The sequence below is a fragment of the Haemorhous mexicanus genome, chromosome 5 (genome assembly GCF_027477595.1).
Source record: "Haemorhous mexicanus isolate bHaeMex1 chromosome 5, bHaeMex1.pri, whole genome shotgun sequence".
In the NCBI taxonomy this organism is placed as follows: domain Eukaryota; kingdom Metazoa; phylum Chordata; class Aves; order Passeriformes; family Fringillidae; genus Haemorhous; species Haemorhous mexicanus.
In genome coordinates, this window is record NC_082345.1 from 29,389,489 (window position 1) to 29,416,750 (window position 27,262).

The window sequence follows — 27,262 nt, forward strand, 5'->3', positions numbered from 1 at the left end:
TTAGGATTGTAAAATAAAGACTTAGAATCCCTCTTAGAAGTCATACTTTTGACAATTCTTTCAGGGAAATCCCTAGAATCGAGCAAATTGAATATTCTTCAAGAAGAAATTCCTTTTTTGATGCTTGATAATCTCTTGTACATATTGGCCATACTCTTAGTACACAAAAGACTGTAGGACAAAGACAGATCTCCTTAGATCTTCCCCAGATTTTGGATTCTAAATCCTTCCCCATATCCTGCATGAAGTGTAAATGAAACAGATATACCCTGCAGCCACTCTTCCACTTTTCCAAAGACTACTACTTGTCTGCTGTCAGATCTGTTTGCCAGTGCCTGGCAAACTAAGCCAGGTATCTTAAGCACGTCTTTGCCTAAGGGGCTCATTTCAAGTGAAGCCTGTTAGAAAGTTCTCCCAAGGACAGCTCCTTTTTCAGAAAATGACAGCTTTCCTCAGTATTAGACAGTGCTCTCAAATAAGAAAGAGTTAATTTATTAGTAGTATTTGTAAAGTAAGCAGATAGCCTCACCTGGGTATACAAGGCATTCAACTTCTGCTCCAGATACAACGCACGAGGATTTGAGAATTTTGAGAAAACCTGTAAGTGGGCTATTAGTTGCCTGCAAAACAAAGCAATGATTTTTTAAAAATATCCAGGAGACAAACAGGGAACTTCAGTTAAAATTCATTAACAAGAAACAAAACAAAACAAAACACAATACAAGAGGATCCCAAGTCTTCAGCATTATTTCAGACATCTCAAAAGTGTCCTGCTCCCTAAGCAGCTCCTTCCAGCTGCCACTTCACTGCACAGAGAATGCCTTTACTTCAGCAGCACTGGGTAGGCTCAGGTTTTTTCATGAGAAAGGGGTACAGTCAGGATGCAGCTTACTTCTCTCTGCCAACCCAGCCTAGAACCCCAAAATTCTGTATTTATCTCTTTGTTTATTCACTTGTCCATAACTGGTGCTCATGTTGCTCCTACCAACATGATGGGCTGCATTCAGCCACAGAATGTACTGGACTTAACACTGGGCTGCAAGGACATATGGGAGTCAGTTCCTCTAGCACTGGCAAGGTCACTCACATCTGCCCCATGTCCTCCTCACGGAAAGGGACAGAGAAGACCAGGATAAGTGAAATCTCCTCTACCATGTGTGCTGTGGGACTGGTAGAAGCTGTCCTCATTCAGCTGCAAATTTACACTGAACCCTCCACACACCTGAGCTGGGCCACCCTCTTCCATGGCTGGGCACAGACAAGGGATGAGTAGGATGCCTTCCAGGAACCCCACAGGGAGCCTGGAGCAGGTGCTCCCTGCTTTTGCCAGGCCTCCCAGGACACAGGGTGCAGCCCCACGAGGGAGTCCTCCCTGGCACAGGCCTGACCCGGGAAGGGAGGTCACTCCACAACTCATTAACACACCCCCGGTAAATCTTTCATGCCTTTGTTACAGCTACCAGGAGCTAATGTTTCCACTTCACTGCACAGATGTTTTGAGATGGAAGCTGGGAAAACAACAAAATATCTTGGACTGTTACTGTATTTTAATTGCTGATAACTTGCAGATGCAAGCCAGAATCTTGGAAAAAAATGAAACACCCATAGGACACCTGGGATGAAATGACACTTCAGGTCACATATCAAATACTTGTCTTGTTCCGACATACAAGGTGACATTTTGAAGTTCTCTGTCATTACAAGGGCCATCCTTTGCAAAAGAAGTGTCACAATATAAATCTCTGTGCTGTATTTGTAAGGGATATTTGACAGAGGTCATCACTGGGGAGAATTCATACAAAGAGCAACTTTCCCCATGTATTCAGCACTGCAACAATGACACTCAGCAACATGCAGCTTCAGTCTGCCAAATAAAAACCTTGGTCCCTAAGAAGACAAGATTTATAATGGGCAGGAAATGGCAGAATCCCAGTATCAGAATCCCTAAACAAATAATCTAATTTTTCAAAGCGTTTGGCAATGCCCACAGTTTTCAGAGACTAACAGATGTGCACAGGGAAGCCAGGGAAATTAGGTACAAGAGTCTCTGAAAACTTCAGAATACTAAACATTTTTTGCTTAAAGTAAAACACACCACAAACAGGTCAGCAGGTAATGAGATAATGATAAAACCTGGGCAATGTATTTGGATTTTTAGTAATGTACAGGCAGAATTTCTGACTTGTAATCCACTGAGAAATGATGAAGCACAAGCAAAAGAAGAAAAAATAGTATATACAAAACCACAGCTTGTATCTCAATGTGAGCTGCTGAATCTGCCTTTCCATGAGAGCACTAGCAAAAGGGAAAACTAAAAATACTTACTTAGCAGCAGCTCTTCTTGTTTTCTTTTTTGGTACTCCTACACTAATTGGTTCCCCATCTTCCTTTTCTTCTTCCTCCTCCTCCTCCTCCTCCATAGCAACATCATTCACCTCTTCAGCAGGTATTTGTTTTGCTGCTATGGTACCACTAATTTTCCTTCTGAGATCCTGAGATGGAGCCACTAAGGAATCTGCTGGGTAGTACTCATTTCTGTGTTTAAAAAAAAGAAGGAAGGAACTAAGAAGCATAACATTTTTCAAGGTTTCAGGGCAACAACAGCAACTAAAAACCTCACCATTCTTATTGTAACATCTTATTATGTCCATCACACTGTCTGATCTGTGCACACATACGCAAGCAGACCATTGCTTTCCCTCCAGGGGCAGGAATTTGAATCAGCCTCTAACAAAATCAGTATTTTCCCCATCCTGGGGAAAAACACTTTGGTATTCTGTGATTCCTAACTACAGTGTGTTTTCATTAAAGAGGAACTGTATTTCCACTGAAATCACTCTGTAACTGAGTAATGAGACTGACAATGTCAAGTCAACGAATGAGAGACTGAGCAGCAGAGACCTACTACTGTAAGTTTCATTCCAGCCTGCTTTGCTTCTAACAGAATCCACATTCCAATTTAAAGGTTATCTCTATTGGAAACAGACATTTCATCAGCCATGCATTCAAGAAATAAAGTCTGTAATGGGATAGCCAATCTTAAAGCTCAGCAACACATTGAAAGCAATGTGTCCACTCAACTGAAAAATAAATCTTACTTGCCTAATGAATCTCAAAAGAAGTGGGGAAAGCTCCCTCGACCGAGGCTCCACTCTGTCTGGAAACTTATCCAGTGCTTTCCAAAGTAGGAACCGGTAATTGGTGTGGTCCAGCCGTTCACTGCAATCTGTTCTACTCCTCAGCTGCTCCAGAAAGACAGTCCCCACCTCACCTTCTGGCATCTTCTCACTTTCTGTCTCAGCAATGCTCTCCTCCTGTTCATCTAATTCATCTTGTAGCTCCATTTCTACAGAAGAGGTAAGAAAATCTTTTCAGGTTACTTCATAACCACCAGTAGCAAGGAATCCATTCCCCATTACAACAGTAACACAATTGGTGACATGCACCTGTTTAGACACAACTGTACTTAACACTGACCTGAAAGACACACATTCCTTAGAAAGCGTTCTAGGATACCTTGCAACCCTGGCACTCCTCAACTGGGCTCAGTTCCCTTGAATAACAGGGAAGTTCACGAATGGCTGCACACTTCTGACTATACTGAAATATTAGATTGCATATGGCCGTAGGTAAACCTCAAGAGCACACGCAAGGACTGTGTGCAAAAATTCCACGGAGCAAGAAGATGGTCTGCACCATTACACAGGTTTTGTCACTGCTCCTGACCAGTCTGAGCAGTGCCAGCCTTAAGCAAAGATGAAACTGCTGCAGGGTTTCTAACAACCTGCAACTCCCTCCTGTAATGCAGGTGGCCTTTTCCAGCTACTGCTTGGTGTTTAGGACAGGAGACACAGCTTCCTCACAAGCCGCTCCACTCCTGCCCTGAACATGACAGCAGTACTGGTTCTGACTTCCTCCATCACACATAAATTTAGGGAACTTGAAAAACAGCCACATAATTCACCATTAGCTGGGTTCCTATGATAACCATGCTTAGGATAGGTGACTTACCAGCATAGCTAGCAGCCCTCTCCAAATGCTCATACAGGACCTTCCAGAACTGTTTATTCTCCATTTCCTTTGCATGAGAACTAACAAAGTGGAATACAGCATGAAATTAGAAGGAAGATAAGAAAAGGCAAGCGTCACTCAGCTAGTTATCAACTACCACAATCAAAGGCTTTGATCACTGCTTTAATGTGGCTGTCCAGAGACAGGACATCTGCACAATGCAGCTGTAGCACTTCCTTGCCTTTTCTCATGGATCCCAAATGTCAACTGTTATTAAAATAATCTGGTTATACCCCATGACTTCAAATGAACTCAAATTGAGTAAAAATGTTCTCAAGCTTTCCACTGACTTCTGTACAGCAAATCATATAGAATCAAAGGAAGAATTACCATGGACATATCTTTTGAAGAGCCGGTTTAATTTTTTCTTTAATTAATTCACTGGTTTGAAGAGGAAAATCCCATCCTTTTTAATCACACAACAAAGGGAGGAAAAAAGAAGATGAAGTCATGCTGAAAGAAGTCACTTATTTTTTCACCATGGTAAGACTTCCCAACTCTTTAGTACAATTTAGAGGTTTTCCAGTAAGGACAGAAAAGTTAGCAGGTGAGGAAACAGAGATACTTCTTGTTCCTTTAAGCATCTGTGAAACATAAATCAAATCCTGCTACCTCTGACTAAAATCTCTGATGTTATTTGACTGTATTTGCTGCAAGTTCCCTTTAAAGTAAAAAAAAAAAAAAAAAAAAAAAATCAGGAAGTTGAAGAGTCTACACAGGCTGAGATTTGAGAGATCAAATTAATTTCAGAAGATCTCACATGAAAGTTCTCATGCACATCTCTCTCCAAACTGGACATTTTTCACCTCAGCTTCAGTTCACAGAAGAATGAAAGGAAATGTCCTGTGACACAACTACAGATTGCAGCATCCAACTGCATATACTCACCTTATAAGTTCAATTACAGGATCCCAGAGAGGGCTGAAGTTAATATACAGCATTCCTAGTAAATACCGAAGAGGCACCTAGAATGACATACAACACCATCTTGTTGAGATGCATAAAACAGTAGTTAAAGACCAACCAAACTCCTCTAACCTTTCTTTCTCTCAAAGAGGAAATTTTGGTCTAAGAAGTTTTCAGGAGTGCTACAAGAGATGAAGGATGTCACATACATAATAATTTCTTCATGTGGAATATCTAGAACCCATTTATTTCCTCATAGCTTCATGTGGAAATCTAGAACCCATTTACTGAAAGCTACACTGAGATCTCTTAAGTATATCAAAATAACATGAATTTGGAAAAGGCAGTTCAGCACAGATGATCTGGACTGTCTCTCTCACCAACTTCATTGCTGCCTCAGCAAAATGAGGGACCTCAGACAGATGAGAGTTTGCCCAGAGGAGTACTTTCTGCACTAGGCCTAATGGCATGTTCTCTAGGCTGGCTCCTCACAGAGCTACATGTAGAAGGAGTGACCTACAATCCTTCCTCATGGATGTGAGGCCTCCTTTAGCTCAGCAGCAGAGGACATTCAGCAGTTACAGGCATAGAAGATTTTCCTGCTGAAGCAAGACCCAGAAGTGAAGTCACCAATGGCCAGTGGGAGTCCTACCAATGTTCAACCACACTGAGGACACGGCAAGGTCATGAGTTTAAATTTGCTCACATCTCGCTGGAATCATTTGCCTTCCTTTCCATGATATCAAACCCCCAGATTAATCTGACTGTGAGCCATTTATCTGGATACCACTGTTGTTCTACTAAACACAGTACTCCTGAGGACAATGGGATCTGTGATCCCTACTAACAAATAAGTTTTCTAAAACCTAATCTGAGAGTTAATTTACTTTTTTGACGCACTCTCATTAAAAACTCTGCAATCCATGTGATGAAATAAGAACATTCTCTTGGAATAAAGGAATGTGACAACTGCTTTTTGACAATAAATCCTTACCTCCTGCAAAGATCCACTTGGTATTGCAGGCTGCACTATGTCACATCTTAGTTTCCTCAAATGGAGAAGTTTTTCTCTGTAATCATTCACTGTTGCTGGCACAAGTTCTGCTTGGAGCAATATGGCAAATACTGGCTGGAATTCCCCTGTGCCATCACCCTGAACAAACAAGTGACATGAATTCTGTTAGAGTACCTTTATCTCATTGAAAAGTACTTCAAAAAACTATACAGACTCACGGCCATTCTGGACAAAAGAACAAAGCCAAAGGACTTGCTCTGGTTTCCACCATTTAGGCACACATCTGAAAACACCAGGAGGTGGGGGACAAAGAAATAAGACTGTAATGTGAAAGGACAAAAGCAGAGGACCACCTCTAGCAGATCCATTTTATTTCTGCAAAGTGAACAACATTTCACACAAAACATGAAACACAGATAGCTTTGAAATGTTAAATGAAAAGCTTCTGCCCTACCTCAATCTGTGCAGAAGGTGGATTATCAAAATGGTTTAGAATTCGAACTGTCAACAGCCGGACCTATTCCAAGCAGAAGCATATGTCAGGCAATATAAACTGACACATACACACCTACAGAGAGGTTAATGTCTGGTACAGCACACTGATTTCACTAGGTTCATCTTGGAGCTGAGAAACAGACGAATTCCTCTAGTCTGGAAGGCAATTAGAGGTGAATGCATTATGCTCCTGCCCTAATTTAGCTCTAGGGAAGAGGCAAGGCTGACAGGGCTAACAGTTAACCTCTGTTAACTCATGCCCCATTGACACAGGTCTAAGCAGACACTATGGAAGGAATAACTTTACACAGCCTCATGCTTCACCTTTCAGACTTTATCATTTAACTAAGATTACTAAAGTTTTATTGTTAAAATACAAATTACTTTGCATGTGCTCAAAACAGCAGATTACCTTGGAAACACCAGTGGAAATATTAGGATGCAACTTCTCAAACAAGTCCATTAGGTTCTTTTGGGAAAGGGGCTCCTGGCAGCCACATAATGCCAGCCTCGTGTAATAGAGATCAGCCAACAGCAATGCAGAGGGGTCTGAAGGGAAAGTGCTGAAACAATGGATGATTTTATTAGCACACAGAAAGCACTGCAACAACACTGGTATTTAAAAACAAGGCAGTAGTGATAACTACAACATTAAGGGAAAATTCCATGATTTCAGATTCTGCTTGCACCAGCAGGCCAGTGAAATTAGACTTCACCAGCACAATGACTTGTAGCTGTAAAACCCATGACAGGCCAAGAGGCATGAGATCCCTCCTTTGAGTCAATCAGCTTGTCAAGCTGAGACTTGCATGCTGGACACACAGCTGCAGAAAATAAACCTGCATAGGTCACACCAGGGCTTCTGCTACTGCCCAGGTGCTCAGTCAGTATCAACTTCAACAGAAGAGAAATAATCTAGGCATAGGTGAGACCCCAGGAATCCTGTCTGCTCACAGAGAAACCTCCATCTGCTACCTCACATCCCTTGCTCCAAGCAGGTTTCACATCCCCTGCCCAGAGCTGACAGGAAAGCATTAAGCTAAAGCTCATTGCCAATAATTCCTGTCTGATCTGGGCAAGCTGTTTTATTTCTATCATGCCTCGGACATGAGCACCGTAATTTCCTAAATGAACAGGATGTTTTGAAGCTCAAGCCACCAAAGACTTGGAGATGCTAGAGAGAGGATTCAGCTCTCTCCCTGTCCCTCCAGCCAGAGAGTTTTCTGTTGTAATTATAAGTTAAATAGAGTCAAAATAAATAAAATGGAGTATACAAAATCTCCTCCCATTGTGGAGCAAGCACAAACATATCCATATCCCAACACCAGGAGCAAACTCAGGCTTTTGACACAGCTCAGAAAGAGCCGTTCCTGTCTCTTTTACCATTATAATGTAACACAGAATTACTAAGTGTAGCATTCCAATGCAAAACTAGAACCAGTGTAGCACTCCAACATAAAACTAGAACCAACTTATTTGACACACTACCGTGCAGCTAAGAAAGCATCAGTTTGCAGAGAAAATGTCATTGAACAGGAACTACATCTACCTAGTTCTCCAAAAAAAGTGCCTACAACTTTGGTCCATTACATAACCACAATACTGAAGAAATGCCCCAGCGTAACAGAATGGGCAGCACACAAAGAAGCATTTAACCAGCATTAACCAGCATTAACCAGCTATTATATAAAGGCAAAGTCAAATTTTTTCCCTACCAAGGAAAACCATGAAGCACCACAGAACCAGCAGACTTTACTTACGTCACCAAGCTCTTGACACGCTCCACAGGTAACAAATTGAGTACTTCAGCAGATTCCACCAAACTAAGTAGAGTACTTACAGCTTGGCAGGCCACAAACAGGTTTCCTGGAGCAGAGAAAGAACAAGAACATCTTGTAAATTTACTCAGCTCTCAGTGACTTGTGCTTGTATGGTGCATTCCCATCTTGAAAAGGCTGGAGTTAGAGAAATAAGGTAGCATGTGGATCCCAGAACTGGCATGCGTATTTTCTAACCATAACACATAAAAGAAGTGTTTCCCTGGCTATCAAAGTAAGTGCCTCCTCCAGCAAGCAAGCACTGAAAGCTGTGACAGCTCCCAGTTTCCATGCTTCCAACACACCCACATGTGCAGAAAGCAGGGATCTGGAGCTAAGCACTGTGGCAGGAGTTGCAGACAGCACTCTGCTAAAAGGGAAGAAATGCTGCCAAACTGATATGAATGTAGCAAAAACAAAACAAAAATACGTACTGATGCCACCACCACACAGGTGTCTATAAACTCTGGAACTTTGGCAATGCACTACTGTGTAAGATCTTTAAAGCTGTCCCATGTACCTAAAGACTGAGTATATGGCACGTGGCTTTGCTGAATTTTGTCTCCTTTCTAAACCTTTCAGACTTCTTTCAAGATGAAGGGTTTCCCAGAAGTACAAGATAGCCAATGCCCTGCCAGGCAAGAAAGGGCAATTCCTTTCCCATCACACTTCTAAGTCAGCAAATAGGTTGCTTTAAAAAAAAAAAAAAAGTAATTCCCCTCCTTTGTCTCTTTCCAGGTTGGAAAAAAACTGTTCCCAAACCAGGCAAATTAAAGAAAGTTCTGAAAAGATTTAACTGTCTTACATGCTGCCAATGGAAAAGAAAGGGAAGTGAGCATTCATGTCCTTATTATTCCTCTGCAAACATTCCTCTATTCTAAGTTGCTTAATTCCTCAGGTATGTGATTTCCCAGATCTTGCTAACCATTAACCTCCATAAGGAGCTCCTCACAGAGAGAAGAAACATCAAGTAATGACAGGAGGAAACTTTCTGTGTGTATCTGCATAGTGTAAGGACAGTTCCCAGGCTGCAATCTGCATGGCCTTTGGTAGCAGTATGCCCATGCCCATGCTGGACAAAGATAGCAGCTTCCACCTCACTACAGACACATCTGTGTGATCAATAAGGAAAGCACTTCCATACTGGCCCTGAAGAGCTGCCAGAGATACCTTACTGTTGCTCTGACCCAGTTTTCAAGCCTGTTTCCTTGCACTCCACAGCAATCAGAACACCAAAACCACCCAGTTCTGGAACTTGCACTTTGCCTCATGGCTCAGAGGGCAGGAAGGTCAAATAGAGCACAGGGCTGGGAGCCTTGCACAGGCAGTGAGAGAAGACTGGAGTCCTAGCAGAAGATGAAGGAATTGCAGGAATCATGGAGGTGAAACGAACGCCAGGGGATGAAAAAAGTATCCAGGAACACTAGTTTGGGGGAAGGGGGAAGAAAAACAAGCAAGTAAGTATAACATGGGCAACAGAAGGCATGAGTATAGGACTGAGGATGCATTTACTTTTTTTTTCCCTTATGAAAAAAGGAAGAAATAGCAATGTGCCTCTGGCATGCACACAGAGCCTGAGCAGTGCTGCTACTACTGCCAGCAAAGATGAGACCTAAGAAAAGAAATTCTAGATATTCCTTTTTTAAGGCTAAGTACATTACCAATAAAACAATCATGACAGCATGAAAAACCTGCAAATATGATAAAAATAAGACCTAAATGCTTGACAAAGCTTCTTTAAAGAAGAAAAAGAAATAGACCTGATTGGTGGATACATTTAGGAATATTAACAAAGGCATTATAAATGGAAAATGACAGACAGCCCTTACAAACAAAGGAACAATGAACACTCAACCTGGAGCATTCTAAAACTTGTTTATAGTTTGCCACAAGGTCAAATACTTTCTAGCTCTCTGAGTAACTGCCCTTCTCTATGCAGGCTCAGTTAATTTTTTTTTTCTGGCCAGAGAGGGAAGAGAACCAGTGACCATCTCTTCCTGGAGAAAAGATTGGTGGTGTCACTTGGGTCAGAGACAGTGTGGTGGTTTTGGCTGGGATAGAGGCAATTTTCTTCATAGCAGCTAGTATGTAGCTCTGTTTTGGATTTGTGCTGGAAACTGTTGATAACAGAAGGATGTTTCTGCACCAAGGGCTTTCCTGCTCCTTTCCTGCTTCTCACCCCACTCCACCAGTGGGGAGGCTGGGGGTACACAAGGCATTGGGAGGGGTGTTGTCATTTAACTCCAGCCAGCCACCAAACCTCCTGCAGCCACTTGCCCACTCCCCCACCAGCACGATCAGGGAGAGAATCAGAAGAGTGAAAGCCAGAAAACTTGTGGGTTGAGATAAAGCAAAAAAGCCATGCACATAAGCCAAACAGAACAAGGACCTGCTTCCCATAGGCAGGCAGGTGTTCATCCATCTCTAGGAGAGCAGGGCCTCATCACATGTAGTGGTGACTTGGGAAGACAAATGCCACCACTTCATCCCCTCCCTTCCTCCTCCTTCCCCACAATTTATATACTGAGCATGAAGTGATAAGGTCTGGAGTATCCCTTTGGTCACGTGGGGTCACCTGTCCTGACCGTGCCTCCTCCCAGCCTGCCAGGTACCCTTAGCCTCCTTGTCAGCATGGCACCATGAAAAGCAGAAAAGGCCTTGGCAGCAGCAGTAGTCTCAGTAGTAACAAAAACACCTCTGTATTATCAACCTTGTATTCAGCACAAATCCAGAACACAGCCCCATACCAGCCACTGTGATGAAAACTAACTCTACCAGTGGAACACAGCTGGGACAGCTGACCCCACTGATCAAGGAGATATCTCCTATCATACAGCACCATGCTCAGCATTTAAAACAGGGGGAAGAAGAAGGCATGGCATTTGTCTTCCCATGTAACTGTTAGGAAAGCCCTGCTTTCCTGGGGATAGCTGAACATGTGCCTGGCCTTGGGAAGTGGTGAATGAATTCCTTGTTTTGCTTCACCTGCACGCATGGCTTTTGCTTTACCTGTTAAACTATCTCTATGTCAACCCTTCAGTTTCCTCCCATTTTACCCTTCTGATGCTCTCCCCTCATCCCTGCTGAGTAAGCAAGCAGCTGTGCTGGCTAAGGTTAAGATACAACACTTCTTTCTGGTACCCAACATGGGGCTTGCAAGGTTAGAAGAAACAGCAGTGTGCCTCTGGCACACACAGAGCCTGAGCAATGCAAGGTTGCAATGTGCTAGACTGAAGCCTGATTGATAGCTGTTATTGCTGCTTAGCTATTAATATTAATTAGCAAGCTTCTGTGCCTGCCATAAGGCTTGTTTGTCTTACTGTCTATTAGCAGCCACTAAGTGCTGCTAATATACATTATCATTAGTGGCTGCTTTTTGCTTTCACAGCTGTAGTGCTGTACTGCTTAGCATCCTTCTCTGCTGTACCTGGGAACATTTTGCTAACAGCCAGGGCAATGCACCCGGGTGGGCAGGTGGCCAGGGCAGTGCTGCTCTTTTTGTCTGCTGTACCAGCCAGGCTGGAACTCCAGTGTGAACTTGAGTCAATGGGACTGTGACCTGTGGACAAGTCCACACAGGAGCAGGACATGCCAAAGCATCTCTGGCTGTGGCTAAGTCCATGACAAAGTAGGTACATCTCAAAGCAACTATGGCTTTAGTTATGTCTATGCTGCAGCAGGTGTACCTCTGAAGGAATTGTGACCCAAGGGTAAATCCATGCTGGAGAAAGTACACCTGAAGCATCTGTGCCTGTGGGTAAGTACATGCTGCAGCAGGTACACTGTGAATCCTCACCAGCTATGCATGAGGTCATGCTGGAGCACCTTAAAGTGTGTGGCCACAGATAAGCTCATGACAGAGCAGGTACTCCTGAGGGAGAGCAGCCATGGGCAAGGCCACTTTTGGAGCAGGTATATCTCTGAAGGCACTGTGGCCCATGGATAAGGCTGCCCTGGAACAGGTGCACCCCAAAACACCTGTGGTGATGGGGAAGTCTACACCACAGCAAGTATACCCTAGGAGAAACTGGGACTCATAGGTAAACTCCACCTGGAGCAAGTACTCCCCTAACAAGACTGTGGGTAAATTCAAACCCAAGCAGGGGCAAGGAGAAAAGTTCATTGCAATGTTAAGCCCTGGGGCCTAGCCCAAAGGGACTGGGGGGGAGATTATAACAGATACAACTTTAAATTGTTGCAGCCCATTTCAGTTGCATGTTGTAGGAATTACTATAGCACCCAAACCTATGGAGGACAAGCTTTAGAAGAAGCAGTGCAAGTGCAGCAGTGACTTAACATGAGCTGACTCTGGTGGCAAACAATTCCACCCAAGACACCAACTCTCCTGTCCTGAGTGACCACCATAACAGATGGAACCCAGATTCATGGATTAAATGAACTCAGCAGATATTCTGTGAACATTTTACAGGGGCGGTCCACAGACTAAGGGAATGATATTATATCAAAGGATGGGAGGGGAAGAGGTGAATAATGAGGTTGCATTGGATAGGGTGGTACCTGAGTATGACATAAATGGTATTGAATAACAGGCAGAGAATGTGCTGGTTTTGGCTGGGATGGAGCTGATTTTCTGCACAGCAGCTCGTATGAGGCTCTTGGATTTGTGCTGAAAATAGTATTGACAACTGACAGGGATGTTTTTGTTATCAGTGTGCAGCACTCACAAAGCATCAAGGCCTTTTCTGCTTTTCATACCAGCCCACTAGTGAGTGGGCTGGGAGTGCACAAGGAGCTGGGAGGGAACACATCCAGGATAGCTGACCCCAACTGAGCAAAGGTATTTCAAACCATATGGTCATGCTCAGCAGATAAAGTGGGGAATGCTAGACTGATGGTGTTTATCTTCCCAAGTCACCATTATGCATGGCAGAGCCCTGCTTTCCTTGAAGTTTCCTGCCCACCCATGGAAGTGGTAAATGAATTCCTTGTTTTGCTTTGCTTCTATGTGTAGCTTTTGCTTTACCTATTAAGCTGCCTTCATCTCAGTCCACAAACTTTCCCATTTTTACTATTCTGATTCTCTGTCCCATCCCACTGGGCAAGTAGGAGCAGGTGAGCAGCTGTGTGGGGCTTAGTTGCCAGCTGGGGTTAAACTACAACAGTCTTTTTTAGCACCCAACATGGAGCTCAAAGGGTTTGAGACAATGATATTTAATTGAAGTTTAGAGTTGTCATTGATGAGTAGTATTAACTGACAGATGCTAATGTCCTAAACTTTGCACTACAGGTTTGAATTGGAGCTTATGAGTCAATAGTCTCTCCCTCACTTGACAGCTTCAGCCTCAATTTGATTTAGATAGATTTCCTTCCTCTTTTTTTTCCTTACTTTCTTCTTTTCCTTCCCAATTACCTCTGTATTCCACTATGCAGGACATCTGCCATCCCATCATTATTATGAACAGCAAATGTTCCTCCATTGTATCCTGGAGGTGGTTTCCTCCCAAGCTTTGCTCTTCTAGTTTAAGTCAAGCTGGTAATTTTGGATACAATGCTACCAACTATTCATTTTCATGCTTTGTGCAACCAGAAAAACTGCTTTTATTTTTTTGTATATCAACAAAAAGCAAATAAACAGGAAGAAACTGTAACTGACCTTTGCAGAGGCTTCCTTTGTCAATGGCTGTGAAGAGAGAGTCTATAAAACTCGTCACATGAGGCAGAATGTGGTCTTTGTTCATTGGTCTGTTCAAAATAAACGGGAAGACTTTTATTTCTGTTCCACTGACACCCACGTATAAAAGCTTTCTATCCCATTTATCTCTATTCAATTACAGGTAGCTCATTCCAAGTTTGAAACCAGCAGCAAAATGTTTTTGCTATTTCTGACTCACAATTTAAGTTGTAGCATTCACTGCATCTTCTTTCTAACTAGTCCCTCAATAATTACTGAAAAAATACTGTTGAGAGAGGATAGTGCCTAAAACACACAAACTGAAACGTGTCAAGAACATCTCTATACACTAAAGCACCAAATTTAGTGAGTAGGCAATCAAGAAGCTGATATTCTATTCCTGTCTTTACTGTTGACTCCCAGAACTTCCATGCAGCACTTAGTTTTTGTCTTCTAACCCCAATTTCCTGAGCCTAGCACTAGCACTTACTGTCCTTTCCTTAGTAAAGTGATTTCTTACAGAAAGAGAGCTAACAGGCAGTAAGAAAGTAGATAGTACTACAGAAATACATGAACAGTACCTCAGAATATCCCTTACCTAATATGTGGTAGTACAACCAAGGCAACCCAAGACTGGGAAAGGTCAGTGATGTCTTCCTTCTCTGGTAAATGCATTAAAGACAGTACATGATCCAACACTGGTACTCCTGCCTTTCCTCCTTGTCTTTTACTTGTTTGTTGCCTTGTATTGGAGCTAAAAATAAACCCAAAATTTTTAGTAATTCACCACTGCATATCAGAGATTGTTCCTTTTGCTCCTATGATATTCAAAATTATGTTCTTTACTTCTAGCAAAAAGGACTTGCATAACACAAGAGATTTTTTTCTTCTCAATGTTCTCTACTGCACAAAACATCATCTAGTCATGTTGAAGAGCACAAAACATGGCCCACAAGAAATGTCAGCTCTTTATTTCAAATTCAAATAATATTTCTAGAAGAAAAGACACTGGTTCTCAGTTGGACACCCTCACAACTGGGACATATAGACTCCAGGAACACCTGAGAGTCATCTCCATAACTGTTGTTAATAAACCATGATAACATTGACATAGATGGATGACAGAAAACAGCGAGGTAAAAGTTTTGGGGCTTAAATGGAATCATAAGGTGAGCCCAAATCAAGCCTATCTGCAGGCTGAAAGGGTTGATACCATACTGGAACATATGAACAGGAGTCCTTCACATTCCATGCACAGCAATCTTTCCATTCCACCCAGTGCTTGCAAGATCACAGTCAGAAGGCTGAATAGGCTTCACTCTTCAAGAAATACAGAAGCTCATAAAAAGCCAACAGTAAGAATTATTAGAGGCTTAAGAAAATACGTTTATGAGATGAACCTCGAGGAATTAGGATTGTTGGTCCAGAGAAAGAACATCTTAGACATGTCTGATGATGAAAGCCTGCTATTTATAAAAGCTTGATGCAAAGAGCAAGAAATATTCTGCTCTTTATGTTTCCTGCAGATAAGATAAGCAGCAAGGGATTTAAACCGCTGTAAAGAAGGTTGAAGTTATACACTGAGGACTGGGGGGGAAAACCCCTAACAACTCCAGAAAAAACCCAAAAGCCAAAAAGCCCAAATAAATAAAAAAACACCTGTATAAGTATAAAGATACCAAAGTACTGGCACAGACTGCCAGAGGCAGCTTAGAAATCTCCAGAATTGGAGTATTTAAAAACTAGGTAGGAGACGGGGTATGCAACTCTTGAGATGTCTCCTGACTATAATTTACACCACTGACATTCCAAGAGCACAAAAAACCAGTGCAAGCACGATCAAGGTCCTTGCAGGTCTGTGCTCCAAACCACTGAAAAAATAGAGAGATCAAAAAACAAAGAAAACAAGGGAAGGAAACCAAATTTAATCATTTTAACTCAACTTTCTGTCCCGAAAACCTCAGTGCTTCCACTACTATTAAATAAAAATAGGAAAAAACCACACAGACTAGACTGCTTAAAGGAAAAAATAGACCTTACATAAAAGGCAATACAAAGTCAAAAGTTTTGAATTAGCTGAGTTAGAATTGCTAGAAAAATCACTATCATTAGATTAGCAATGGTCATTCTGTGCTTCAGTGGTTACCCCTAATTCTCTAAAGAGGTTCCAGGGAAAGCAACCACTTCATTGCAACCATGCTAGCTTTGCAACTAAAAACAGTCAAGCTGTGCCAGCACAGTGTTGCTTCTGGATTAATTACATGTCCTTTGATATCCAGCTGTGCTCTTTGGCAAGACTATTGTACTGCTGCCAAGAAAGCTCCTGGACAAGACATATGCATACAGGGAAGAAAGCTGGGGCACAGGCAGGAGGTTAGCAATGATGAGAAGCTGAACTGCTGCACTCACTACGAAGATTAACTGCCAAGGGATGCAGTTTGCATGATGGTGTAACAGATCCCCATCATATGTGGACCACAACACTCTTTATATCAGTGACCACCTTTCCAAAGCAGAATCTCTTCCCTTATGATTTCAAAAAGGAAAGTGATGTCCTGCTATATCACTTGGTTGGCAAATCTGCCAGCAATGCTGCCATTTTACACAACTCCAGCAAATACTGGAGGGCAACTTTTATGTGCTCTGCACTGCCTTCATGCCTAGAGCCACACAAACACATCTAGTACTTGACAAGTCTCACCTGACAGATGATTCAGTGAAAACAAGAGGATACTTTTCAAATGCCATTGAACCAATGGTAGGAGGCTCTGCTTTCACCAAAATGAGTTTAGCCAGAATAGCCACGGCCTCATCCTTTGCAATGGCATCTGTGCCAGAGAAGCAGTGTTCAATGTATTCTAGAAAGCATGGGAGAAAATGCTGAAGAGACAAAAAAAAAAAAAAAAAAAAAAAAAGAAAAAAAAAAAAAGAAAAAAAAAGAAAGAAAAAAGTCAGAGATTGGAAAGTCTTTTAATCATCATCAAATCCACAAAAGCCCCTTGACACCAACCACACGGAAATCCAAATGATCACAAATAAGCCAGCAAAGCATCAGACTTATCAGTTCTGGTGCCCCTAGACACCAGCAGGGACCGTAATTTAATGCAAAAACTCATTTTGCACCAAATCCAGTCTTATCAGGACATTCCAGATCCTTGACTTGGCTTTCACCTCCCATTTCATTTAATTAATTCGATTCCTCCCAGATCACCACTTATACAGCTTATTCTTCATTTCCACTTGGTTCCTCCAGAACTCACTCTCTTCCTCCCATCCATAACACATTCACCCTCTTAACAAGCTTCTTTTTGTGAACAGATACTTATCACCTTCTCCAACTCTGAGAACCCTTAACAACTTTAACACAACAGCACAAGTAACCTCTTTCCTTCTTATCAGATCATAACAGAAGTTTAAATAAACATCATGTCAATACACAACAATCCTTCAGCATTCAAGGCAAGTAAGTATACTGTGGATTCTCCAGTTCCCTTTAGCAACAAAAATAAACATAATGCAACAATCACTTCCACCTACCCTCTCAAATTGCTTCATTGTAAACATTGCTTCAGAGAAGTCCAAAAGAAAATGCCGTTCAAATTTACTTGCAAATACCTGCAAGATGCAAACGAAAGGTTGCAGAATGAAAGACATTTCAGAGTCAGCTTCCCACTACCATGGGACATGTTTTCTGGTATACAAATCAAGCATTCTTTGAACTCTTGAGATACTCTGCCTTGCCCTCTTGCTAATTCCAGCACACAGAGCAGCATTGTTTCCAAGTGACAATTCAGGTACAGAAATGCACAGTCCTTTTTAACAAACCCTACTGACACAACCCTTTTTGACAAACACTGCTGGATCCTACTGTCTCTGTGCAAAGACAACTGAGCTATCTCTACAGTGTGATATGGAAAATAGAAGCTGAAAGTTCTAGGACTGCAGCACAGACACACTAACTGTTAGGAAAAAGCTTAGGCCCAAAACATATTTCAACTCGGCATTTTTTCTGTGTACCAGGCTGCAGAAAGTTTACTACCTCATGGGCAGAGCAAACCTCTGTGCTTTTGAAGGATCCAAAACAGGAACAGTCCTTTGAGATACCCAGGATCAGTACTTCTCAATGCCAAGATAAAAGACACACCCAGAGCTCTCTTTCCCAGACCCTTCAGAACACAAGGACAGCTTTAAGCCTCCTCCAGTTTAATAGAAGCCCACAGAAATATCCTCAAATGTTTGAAGAAGTCTGCTGAGCAAAACTGGCCTCATGCCACAGGCAAAACCAATCTTACTTCAGCACAAGTCAACACTGAAGACCAGATGAAATTTGACCTTCTTTAAACAATTGCAAGTCTTGCTTTCCCCTTGTAAATCATGCGGCATTTTTATTTGAAATATTTTTTCACACATATTACAACTATGGTCCACACTGTTAATTGCAAAGTTGTAACTTACTGTAACGTGAAAACTAAAGAATCAGACTCCATAGTATGATCTCCTGTTGATCTTTGAAACACTACATTTGATAGGAATGTATGCAGCTAATAATGTCAATGCTCCAGGAGCAAAGGTAGTACTGAAATATGCTTACCCCTATACTTTCTAAATCAAAACTGCACTTGTGTGAACCTTGTTCACAAGGCTAAGGCATGCTCATTAAATGCTTGGAAACTTAATGATTTTTTTTTTTTCCCCCACTAAGTTTGACTCAATGATCTGCTTAATCACCATAGGCAGGACGCATTCCTCACTGCCCTCCTTCCTTTCTCTGGAGGCTGTAGGTGTTTGAATTAGAGCCTGGATTTCATTGCAATGATGTCTGCCATGGTGTGACACTGCTATACTGACAGCCTGTGCAAGACTGTCAGGTAATCCCAACAACTCATCAGACTTTAAGGCATTGGGCAGGTTCTTCATTATCTGTGCAAAAAGGCTGAAGGGAACCTTATAGCATATTTCCTAGCCTGAAATAGAATGTCCAGAAATCACCCTGCTCTAGGGAATTTGAAGACTGGGATTTCTGGTGTAAGCAGCAATCCTTGTTACCTTCTGAATAGCTTCCTTGGTCAAAGAATCTGGCAACAAAACATTTTCTGCCAGCAGGAATGCAGAAATGGCATTCAGCAGCATCTTGCAGCAAGATGATGAGAGATACGGTGTCTGTAACATTTTTATTAAAACCTGAAACAAAAGGAGAGAACTCATATTTGTCCATGAAGATAATCATTGTCTGGTCTGAATGGCCTGGACAGTCCCTGGACCAGGAGGGTCAGAGAGTTCTAAGCTTCATCCCACAGAAACAAATCCTAATAGCCCCACTGAAGTTTGAAGGCCCTAAATCTAGCTAATGGGGTCAAATGTATGTGAATCTGGCAGAACTGCTCTATACCACTGATATGGGGGGGATCTCCTCCACAGTGGCAGGAACAGACTCTAGAAGCAGTAGCCCTTTTTCCCCATTGCTCATTTAAAGCTGGGCTACACCAGCATTACCATACAGAGGTAAAATCTCACAGGATCAGAGTGGTAGCAATACTCAAAATATATGTATGTCTCTGTTAACTCAAATCCCAAGCCCAGTGATGCATCAGAAATACGTACAAATGCTTCAGCTGACCACACCTCTTCCATATTCAAACAATACTTCTCTGAGACATCTAAGTGCCAGTTTGACCTACCTGACAGACATCTTCAGGCAGCGAGATTTTAGATCCATTTGCATGTTCCACTAAGATCAGATAAGCCTGAAGAATCCTTTCAATCTGCTCTGAAGCCACAGAGTGGTTGACCTTTGTTATTTTCCTCTGCAAATCTAGGAGTGACTCCTGTTTAAATAAAATAGGGAACTTAAATGCGTCAGATAAATGAACAGACTCTGTTTCACTTACTGCTATTTGAAGGACATTCTGAAGAATCAGTATCTCAGCTGCCCAAAAAACTATTATTGGCTCTTTCATACATATTCCACAAATTAAACTGTGCAGAAACACTGTGAAATTTCCCTTAGGTAAAAACACATCCCAGATTCCTTGGACAGAAACACAAGGAACTCCTAAAATGAGGGTTCCCAGAAAGGCTGACACTCGGCATACACAGTAGGAAATAGAAATATTGAGTTCCACACCCACAATGGTTTGGAAGCACCCAGCTTTCACTGGAATTATAAGAATTTAGGTACTTTTACACTTTATGCATAATTTTGCTCATGTGGATGCTGAGAGATTACTCATATAATTTACATTCTACATTAGAGTCTCTTTCTGTCCAGAGAGACAGAAGATATAAACCCCTACCCTTGATCCAACAAATTGAACCCAATTTAGACAGCTATCACAGACTACATGAATACTTCCCTCTGAGCAAGATATCCCTGTGCATCCATCAGTTCCCAGGGTAAAAGAAAAAAGACTCATTAAAACTAAAAGGAAATAAGTCACAAGTTTCCAAGATCTCATAACAACTGCAGATGCTGAGTCAAAGAAACCTCAGAGATACAAAACATTCAGAGATAAACAAATCTGTAGCTAATGACAGGTTAAAACTACTTATCATATTGAGTGAGGCCAGAGGAACAGGATGGGATTTTCTAGGAAACTGGTTAGTCACAGGAAAGCAGTCTCAAGAAGGAACCAATAGGAGTTATTTACACATGCTGGAAGGACTACCCTAAAAAAGCTCATGTGAACCATTTCCTGCAGTTTCCCACTTCATCCCTCTCAGGAGCACAACTGGCAGAGTCTGTTGTCAGTTGAAAGAGGCTTCAATCCCCCTTAGGAAATCTTTGCAAATTTTAAAATATTGGTCAGGTAATTAAAACACACTGCCAGGCTATGTCATTGCTGATTATTCTACATCACCCTGACCCAACACAGCACAGCCCACAGCACTCAGCTGTACTCCTTCAAACCAGAGTGTAACCCCCAAGCAGCAACAGAGGAACATCCAGACTGAAAACATTCTGATTTTCAGTACTTGGCTGCAAGGCTCAAACTTGGATTTGGATTTGCAGGTTTAACCCAACTCTTTGCCTTAAAAAGATCTGAAGGTCAAAAAGCTTCCCTTTTACTGTCATAAAGTGGTTTTGAACCAACAATAGTTCAGCGATATAAAACAAGCACTGCATTCTAGCAAGGGTTCTGCAATGTGTGCAAAGGCAGATGTATAAACCATCCCTGCCCAGCCACAGGACTGAGTTCCAAGTCTCACCTGCAGTAGCTCCCTTCTCAATCACAAAACAGCCACCAGGGTAACTCTGAGCTTAGAAAAGAAGGGTGGAATTTTTCCCACGACTCTGTATTTTATGTTTCCAAAGCAGATAAAACCCCATTTCTGGTCCAGTAAAACACAAACACTTTCCTCAGTAAGTGCAGAATTTTTTCTCAGTCACTCATGAATAAAAAAATAACAGTAAGAAGAAAAATAATCAGTGTACCTCCAGGCACTTGAAGACAATGTCAAAATGCTCCTTATGGATATGCACTGCAGCTGATCTGATCATTTGCTTGAAGGCTTCTCCAACAGCTACCCACGGTAGCTCAATTTCTTCTTCAGTCATAGGCCCCAGCTTCATCAGAATTGACTTCATAGCCTGCACAGGAAAAGAGTATATTGTGCTCTTAGACTCAGAAAAGAAATCTAGCAAATCCTACAACTAATTAGTGCAAGGTATTGCTAAAATATTCCAGTGATCTCAATTCTTTTTAGAGTTGAGAAAAAAAATAGGCCTATCACCTAAAATCTGAACTATGAGCAAAAAGTGTGATTTCAGCATACAGGAGTACTGAAGAGGAATTACTTAAAACAACCCTCCTGTCTCCAAAAATATTCTCAGTAGGCTTTCAGATCCTACCTGGTAATTACCAACATGCTTATCACCAAGGAGCCACTGAGGTGAAGGAGAAAAGACCCCTGGTTTCAGTGAGCACTGCCTAAGGCCCATTACAGTGACAGTTAAAGCAGCAATCTTGTCTTTACCGTCTCTGCACAGGAGTGGAACATGTTTCGAACACCCTTGCACATCTCAAAAAGCAGCTGTCCTACACCTTCCACCTTTTCAGGGTGCTCTCCCAGGTCACGGAGCATTAAATTGAAGAGTTCATTTTTATCAGAAACCTACAAAACATAAGGAGAAAAAACCATTATCTTCTATTCAGAGCTGCCAGATGGACAGAGACAATCAAAAGGCTCCACAGCACCATGCTGTTCTCCTAGTCCTGCCTTCCCACAACAGCTCAAACTTATTATTTCTGTGACCACACAAGGAAATTCAAAGAATAAATCTGATCAGCTATTCAGTCAGTACATCTCCCACAACCCCAGAATGTACACAGGTCTGCTGAGGGCACTGCAGCTGAAATATATGGGTTTCATTCTTCTCATGCACATTTAAACACGTGCATAAATGCACTGTTAAACTGGTCACAACTGAAATGAAAAAGTCCTTGTCCTGATGAGAAAAAGACATGAATCAGCTGAACACAGAATCCAGCACTCCAAAACTAGAACCACAGTTGAGAATATTGCAGGGACTTCTGGTCCAATATTGTAAACACCTCAGTTTCTGAGGATTTGACTTAAATTCAGAAATTTCCAAAAACAACCAAGCAAATGAACATGCTTTATTAAGTTCTCTCAACTTAGGACAAAAATGAGGATACTCAAACTTGCTAGCCAGTCTAAGGAATCCTGGTTTTTGTATGTTTTAACTAAAGAAAACCCAACAATTAACACTCCCTTTCCTTACTTCATGAAAGCTGCTGTCTGATCTTGGCTGATCTGCCTGGGAATGTTACATACAGTGATCTTCAGGAGTGGAAAAACATCACAAGAATTTCAGTTCTATAAGGGCCTTTAAGTATTTGTGAAAAAGCCAGTAGGCAAATGTGCTTAAACAAATCCAAGCCTCCCTTCTGCAGGATTACCTTACTATTTCTAGTCATTTTAGATAAACCAACCACAGGCATTTGGTTTAATGTCTCTAAACAGAGAGTGCTAAGGCCTCTGCTTGCCACTACTGACATAGAATGCATGACATTCTCAGTATGAGGGGAAAAAACCAAACAAACAAACAACCCAACAAAATGACCAAAAAATGACAACTCAAGACACACTGTATGCCAGTTCAGGCTTTGCTAACCCTCCTCTGGAGAAAACCTAATATTGCACATTGAATCCAAAAACCACTTCAAAATGAAGATAGCATCAAAGTACAAACATCCCACTTACCTTTCTCATTAGAAAGACAAAACTTTCAGCAGCAAAGTTTCTGATGTGGAGTTTGTGGTGAGCCAGCAGGGTGCTGTACAGGCTACAAAGACACAAAATAACCCATTGTCTTAGGGGCAATGCAAGAATTGCCATCAGCAGGTTAAAAATATTGTTTCCAGTTTACATTACCACTTTTTACAAACACTAAGAACCCGTCCTTCTAGAGAGGGCCAATACCTTCCCTCATCTAGATTCCTTTCCACTCTCCCTGCATAAAGAACAAGAGCTTTGCAAAGAAGGTCAAATGACAGTGCCAGGCAAATTAAGCCACAATCAGAAATACCTTTTAAATCTGGAGATCTACACAGATTCAACTGCAGCATCAAGATTTACAAGTAATATGTTTAGCAGCAATAAGTGAAACAAAAGTTGATTTATACGCCAGATTTGTACTTCAGCTGAGCCAACAGGCTCTCTGGTACACTTAAAAGTTTTGAAAGATTCAGTTTGCAAGGCTGACAAATATTTGCAGTTTGCTGCTATCAGTAACAGTGGCAGATGGCTCATCACAGGTTCATTGCAGAGGGAGTGGTGCCTCAGATTCTCTCAAATTGAGCAGATCATTTTTCAATATGTTCGACAGATTAGCTTGGGCTGAGGAGGAAATCTGTAACCAGTTTTTTACTCCATCTGTTCCAAACTGAAATTAGGAGGAAGAAACATGGAAGCACTGTCTATGTCAAAAGGAAGAGCCCAGCTACACCAGCAATTTAAGACTGAACAAGTAGTCACACTGGGTCAGGCCACATGCTCAGTCTACAGCAGCTGCCAAAAGCAGATACTTGGGAAAGGTTTAAAAACACAGCAAGAACATACAAAATCAGCCTTCAAGCACTTGCAGCTCAGGAACTCCCCAAGGCCAGAAGTCCCTGCATTTGGTAACAGCCTGGAGCTTGGCCAGTTCCTCTCTGAGAAAAGCTGAGAAAGCCTGCTAAAAAGTATACTGAAGCATTAAGCCATGAATTCGTGTGGCATTTACACTTCTACAGCATCTAGTAACTGCTGATCAAGACAGACATTAAATATGGTTTTTACCTGTATATATTGTGTATGTCTTTTACCATCAATCTCCACAAATACTTGTAGAGATAGGAAAGAGAGGTAAAAGCCCATTCTAGCAGCTCTGTATCCTGTGTATCCAACAATTTGGTGATGGCCAGGAAGAAGTCATGAAAGTGAGGATAGAAGTCAGCCTGAAGATCTCGAGCCAGCTGCACCACTAGACTGTGTTTCAGAAAATACCAGTGTTAGTGCATTTCAAAAACAAACCAGTCAAAACCTAGTCAAACATTGCATCATCCAGCACAGCCTCCTTGGAAAGAAAGGCAGCATCACTTTTACGTCTCACTTTTTAAAAAATACCACCTATTAGGCAGCTGTGGATGGCAAGAATCTTAAGATTTTCAAAAAATCAAGCAGACAGAAGTATAAAAAACCCCCAAATTATTAATATCAAACAAAGCACATTAATATAATGTCTGACATTTAGTAAGCACTCCAGCTACTTAGTTTGCCTTGCCACAACTGTATATTTTTGAAGACTTAGAACCATAAAGCTGTAAAAGGGAAATATGACAACTTTGGGCATCTCATTGCTTATTTTCCTCAGGCACAATAAAGATAAAGAACACTTACAACAGTAATCATGCTTACTTGTAATACCATCAAGGCTTATGACTACTTTTTGTGACCATATACTTACTTTAATAGGGGTTGGTAAGCAAGACTGCCTTCGACTTGCAGATGTGTCTTCAAGCTCTGCACAACAGCACTTTGGTAATAAACCAGCTGGTTGAAGGACTGGCATTTGTTGGCCACTTCATTATAGAATTGCACTGTTCAAACAACAAAAGAGAAGCCCTGATAACTAGTCCAGTCCCTGGTAAGCATGTAGGGTGTTAAAGAATAACAGTGCTCCAGAGCCCAGTCAGTAATCTCCCACTGGGCTCTGGGTGAAGAAAAAGCATATTTAGCAGTCTAAGGGAAGCAGGAAACATGAATATAAAGACGTACCAAAATGGCGAGTGAGGTTCAGCTCCTTCCATTTCCGCAGTCCTTCGTAAAAGTAGGTTTCAACCTCCTGCCAAAACAAAGATGAAGAATAGTTACCAACCCTACTGAAGGTGTCTTGTAAAGATGAGAGGTTCAAATGAAGACAACTATCAAGTGCCTTAAACAAAGAATATTCTAAGAAATCTTAATGACTTATTTCAATAGGCACTGTTGAGTTTCCCTGAAAATAAGTTTTTTTTTTTTCAATATTCAAAACACATTTGAAAATATTTTCTGATGACAGGACTTGTTTATATAATTGCTTTTTATACTTCTGTTGACTGGCCTTGATAATCTAAGATGCTGAGCCATGGTTTACCCAGCACAATGCCTTGGGATTTTCTTTTGGCATCCTCTCAGCTATTGAGTGGGAAGTTCAGAACAATCCAGCAGGCCTGGTGGCAATAACCTGCAAAGCACTACAATCGTAATGATGATTTGTATGACACACAGAAATGATCCTTGTGATCCATGAAGACACATGCTCCTAATTTATACACATGCTGCCAGTACGTGGGTGTCGATAGGTAACAAGGGATGTGTCCCATGTGACAAGTGATAGGACAAGAGGAAATGGCCTCAAGTCGTGCTAGAGGAAGTTTAGACTGGATATTATGGAAAATGTCTTCACTGAAAGGGTGGTCAGGCATTAGAACAGGCTGCCCAGAGAAGTGGTTGAATAATCATCCCTGGAAATATTTAAAAAATGTGCAGATGTAGCACTTGGGGACATGGTTTAATGATGAACTTGACAGTGTTGGGTTAAGAGTCAGACTCAATAATCTTAGAGGTCTTTTCCAGCTTATGATTTTCAAACTTCAGATTCTATTGCAACTACTCAACACATGCAAGTCTTTCCAAGTCTGGTCCTAGGACTGCTAAATGACACAGCAGCATCCTTCATGTTCAGAAACAGGGCCACCAGCCACATGGAAGACATCAGGGTGGTACTGACAAAGTCCCTCAATGGCAATACTGCAGACCAGGTAAAAAAGTAAAATGGAACAAAGCATGAAATGAGGCTCTAGAAAAAGTAGTTCTTGCAGGAGCTCCTTTCCAATTTCCTCCTAAATAAATTTCTTAAGTGACTCTTTTATGGAGTATGTCTACTTGGGATGTTATTTCAGAAAATAATCACAATTGCTGCTCTCACCTCAGCATAGCTCCCAGTTCTGTCAATCCGATGAATAATATCAATATTAATGTTGCTTAGACGCTCCGAGAAGGTAAGAAACTGGAAAAAAAAGACACATTTCTTGCTCAATTCTGAGCACAGCCCTTGCAAATCTCTCTCAACAGTACACACACACTGCAAACAGAAGCCCCACTTCTAAAGACGGGCTGCCGGACAATACCCCTCAATATCAGCCCTACAAGAAGGTGAAGGCAAAGCGCCCAGGAGCAGGACCAACCCTCCACCCCAGCGACCTGCAAACCGAGGCTCGCAGCCCACGCGTCTGCACAACACGATGACAGAGACGCTGAGAAATCTACCCAGATTTCAGCAAACTGCCCCGCTTTCAGCCTCCATGAGAAAACCCTGGTTAATTTCACTGAATTATCTCCTACGCTAGGGCGGCGGTGAGCCTGCTGCCTGCCAGGGACGGTGACCGGGCGGCCGGAGCTGCCGGGTGCGGGGCAGCAGCCGCACTCCGGCCCCGCTGTCCCGGCCGGGACCCTCGCAGCGCTGAGCAGAGCCCGCCGCGCCGCCGACCCTCGCGCCTCCTGCCGCGGTGCCGCTTCGGCAGCCGGGCACGACCACTGAACTAACACGACGGCGGAAGCCTGAGCTCCCTTTTCCCCCGGTCAGCAGCCGCGTCCGGGCGGGCGCTCACCCGGTGCGTATTGCCCGACTTGTGGGCCGTGGGTTTGCTCTTCATGGTGGCGGTGGCGGCGGCGGGAGCCCCACAGCGAGTCCACACGTGCGGCCCTAGGCGCCAGGCGCCGCCATGCCGGCACGGGCTGCCGGGAGCAGGGGCGGGACCGCCGGCGGAAGGGGCGGGCGAT

At 42.3% G+C, this 27,262-nt stretch overlaps 1 protein-coding gene across 1 annotated transcript in view; it reads right to left on the bottom strand.

Moving 5' to 3' along the window:
• The window catches only part of UTP20 (UTP20 small subunit processome component), a 63,392-nt gene extending 36,161 nt beyond the window's left edge, over nucleotides 1-27,231 (bottom strand). Inside the window, exons 1-23 of the mRNA XM_059846692.1 lie at nucleotides 27,091-27,231; nucleotides 26,409-26,489; nucleotides 25,217-25,283; nucleotides 24,906-25,038; nucleotides 24,239-24,427; nucleotides 23,162-23,243; nucleotides 21,911-22,048; nucleotides 21,369-21,524; nucleotides 19,615-19,761; nucleotides 18,983-19,117; nucleotides 17,474-17,551; nucleotides 16,638-16,816; nucleotides 14,535-14,690; nucleotides 13,919-14,007; nucleotides 8,248-8,353; nucleotides 6,900-7,050; nucleotides 6,447-6,509; nucleotides 5,972-6,130; nucleotides 4,960-5,036; nucleotides 4,012-4,091; nucleotides 3,103-3,346; nucleotides 2,326-2,535; nucleotides 530-620 (exon numbers count right to left, since the gene is read on the bottom strand). Coding sequence (XP_059702675.1) covers nucleotides 530-620; nucleotides 2,326-2,535; nucleotides 3,103-3,346; nucleotides 4,012-4,091; nucleotides 4,960-5,036; nucleotides 5,972-6,130; nucleotides 6,447-6,509; nucleotides 6,900-7,050; nucleotides 8,248-8,353; nucleotides 13,919-14,007; nucleotides 14,535-14,690; nucleotides 16,638-16,816; nucleotides 17,474-17,551; nucleotides 18,983-19,117; nucleotides 19,615-19,761; nucleotides 21,369-21,524; nucleotides 21,911-22,048; nucleotides 23,162-23,243; nucleotides 24,239-24,427; nucleotides 24,906-25,038; nucleotides 25,217-25,283; nucleotides 26,409-26,489; nucleotides 27,091-27,135 — 2,856 coding nt within the window. The 5' untranslated portion in view covers nucleotides 27,136-27,231. The remainder of the gene's footprint in view (nucleotides 1-529; nucleotides 621-2,325; nucleotides 2,536-3,102; nucleotides 3,347-4,011; nucleotides 4,092-4,959; nucleotides 5,037-5,971; nucleotides 6,131-6,446; nucleotides 6,510-6,899; nucleotides 7,051-8,247; nucleotides 8,354-13,918; nucleotides 14,008-14,534; nucleotides 14,691-16,637; nucleotides 16,817-17,473; nucleotides 17,552-18,982; nucleotides 19,118-19,614; nucleotides 19,762-21,368; nucleotides 21,525-21,910; nucleotides 22,049-23,161; nucleotides 23,244-24,238; nucleotides 24,428-24,905; nucleotides 25,039-25,216; nucleotides 25,284-26,408; nucleotides 26,490-27,090) is intronic.
• Between the last annotated feature and the right edge of the window lie 31 nt (nucleotides 27,232-27,262).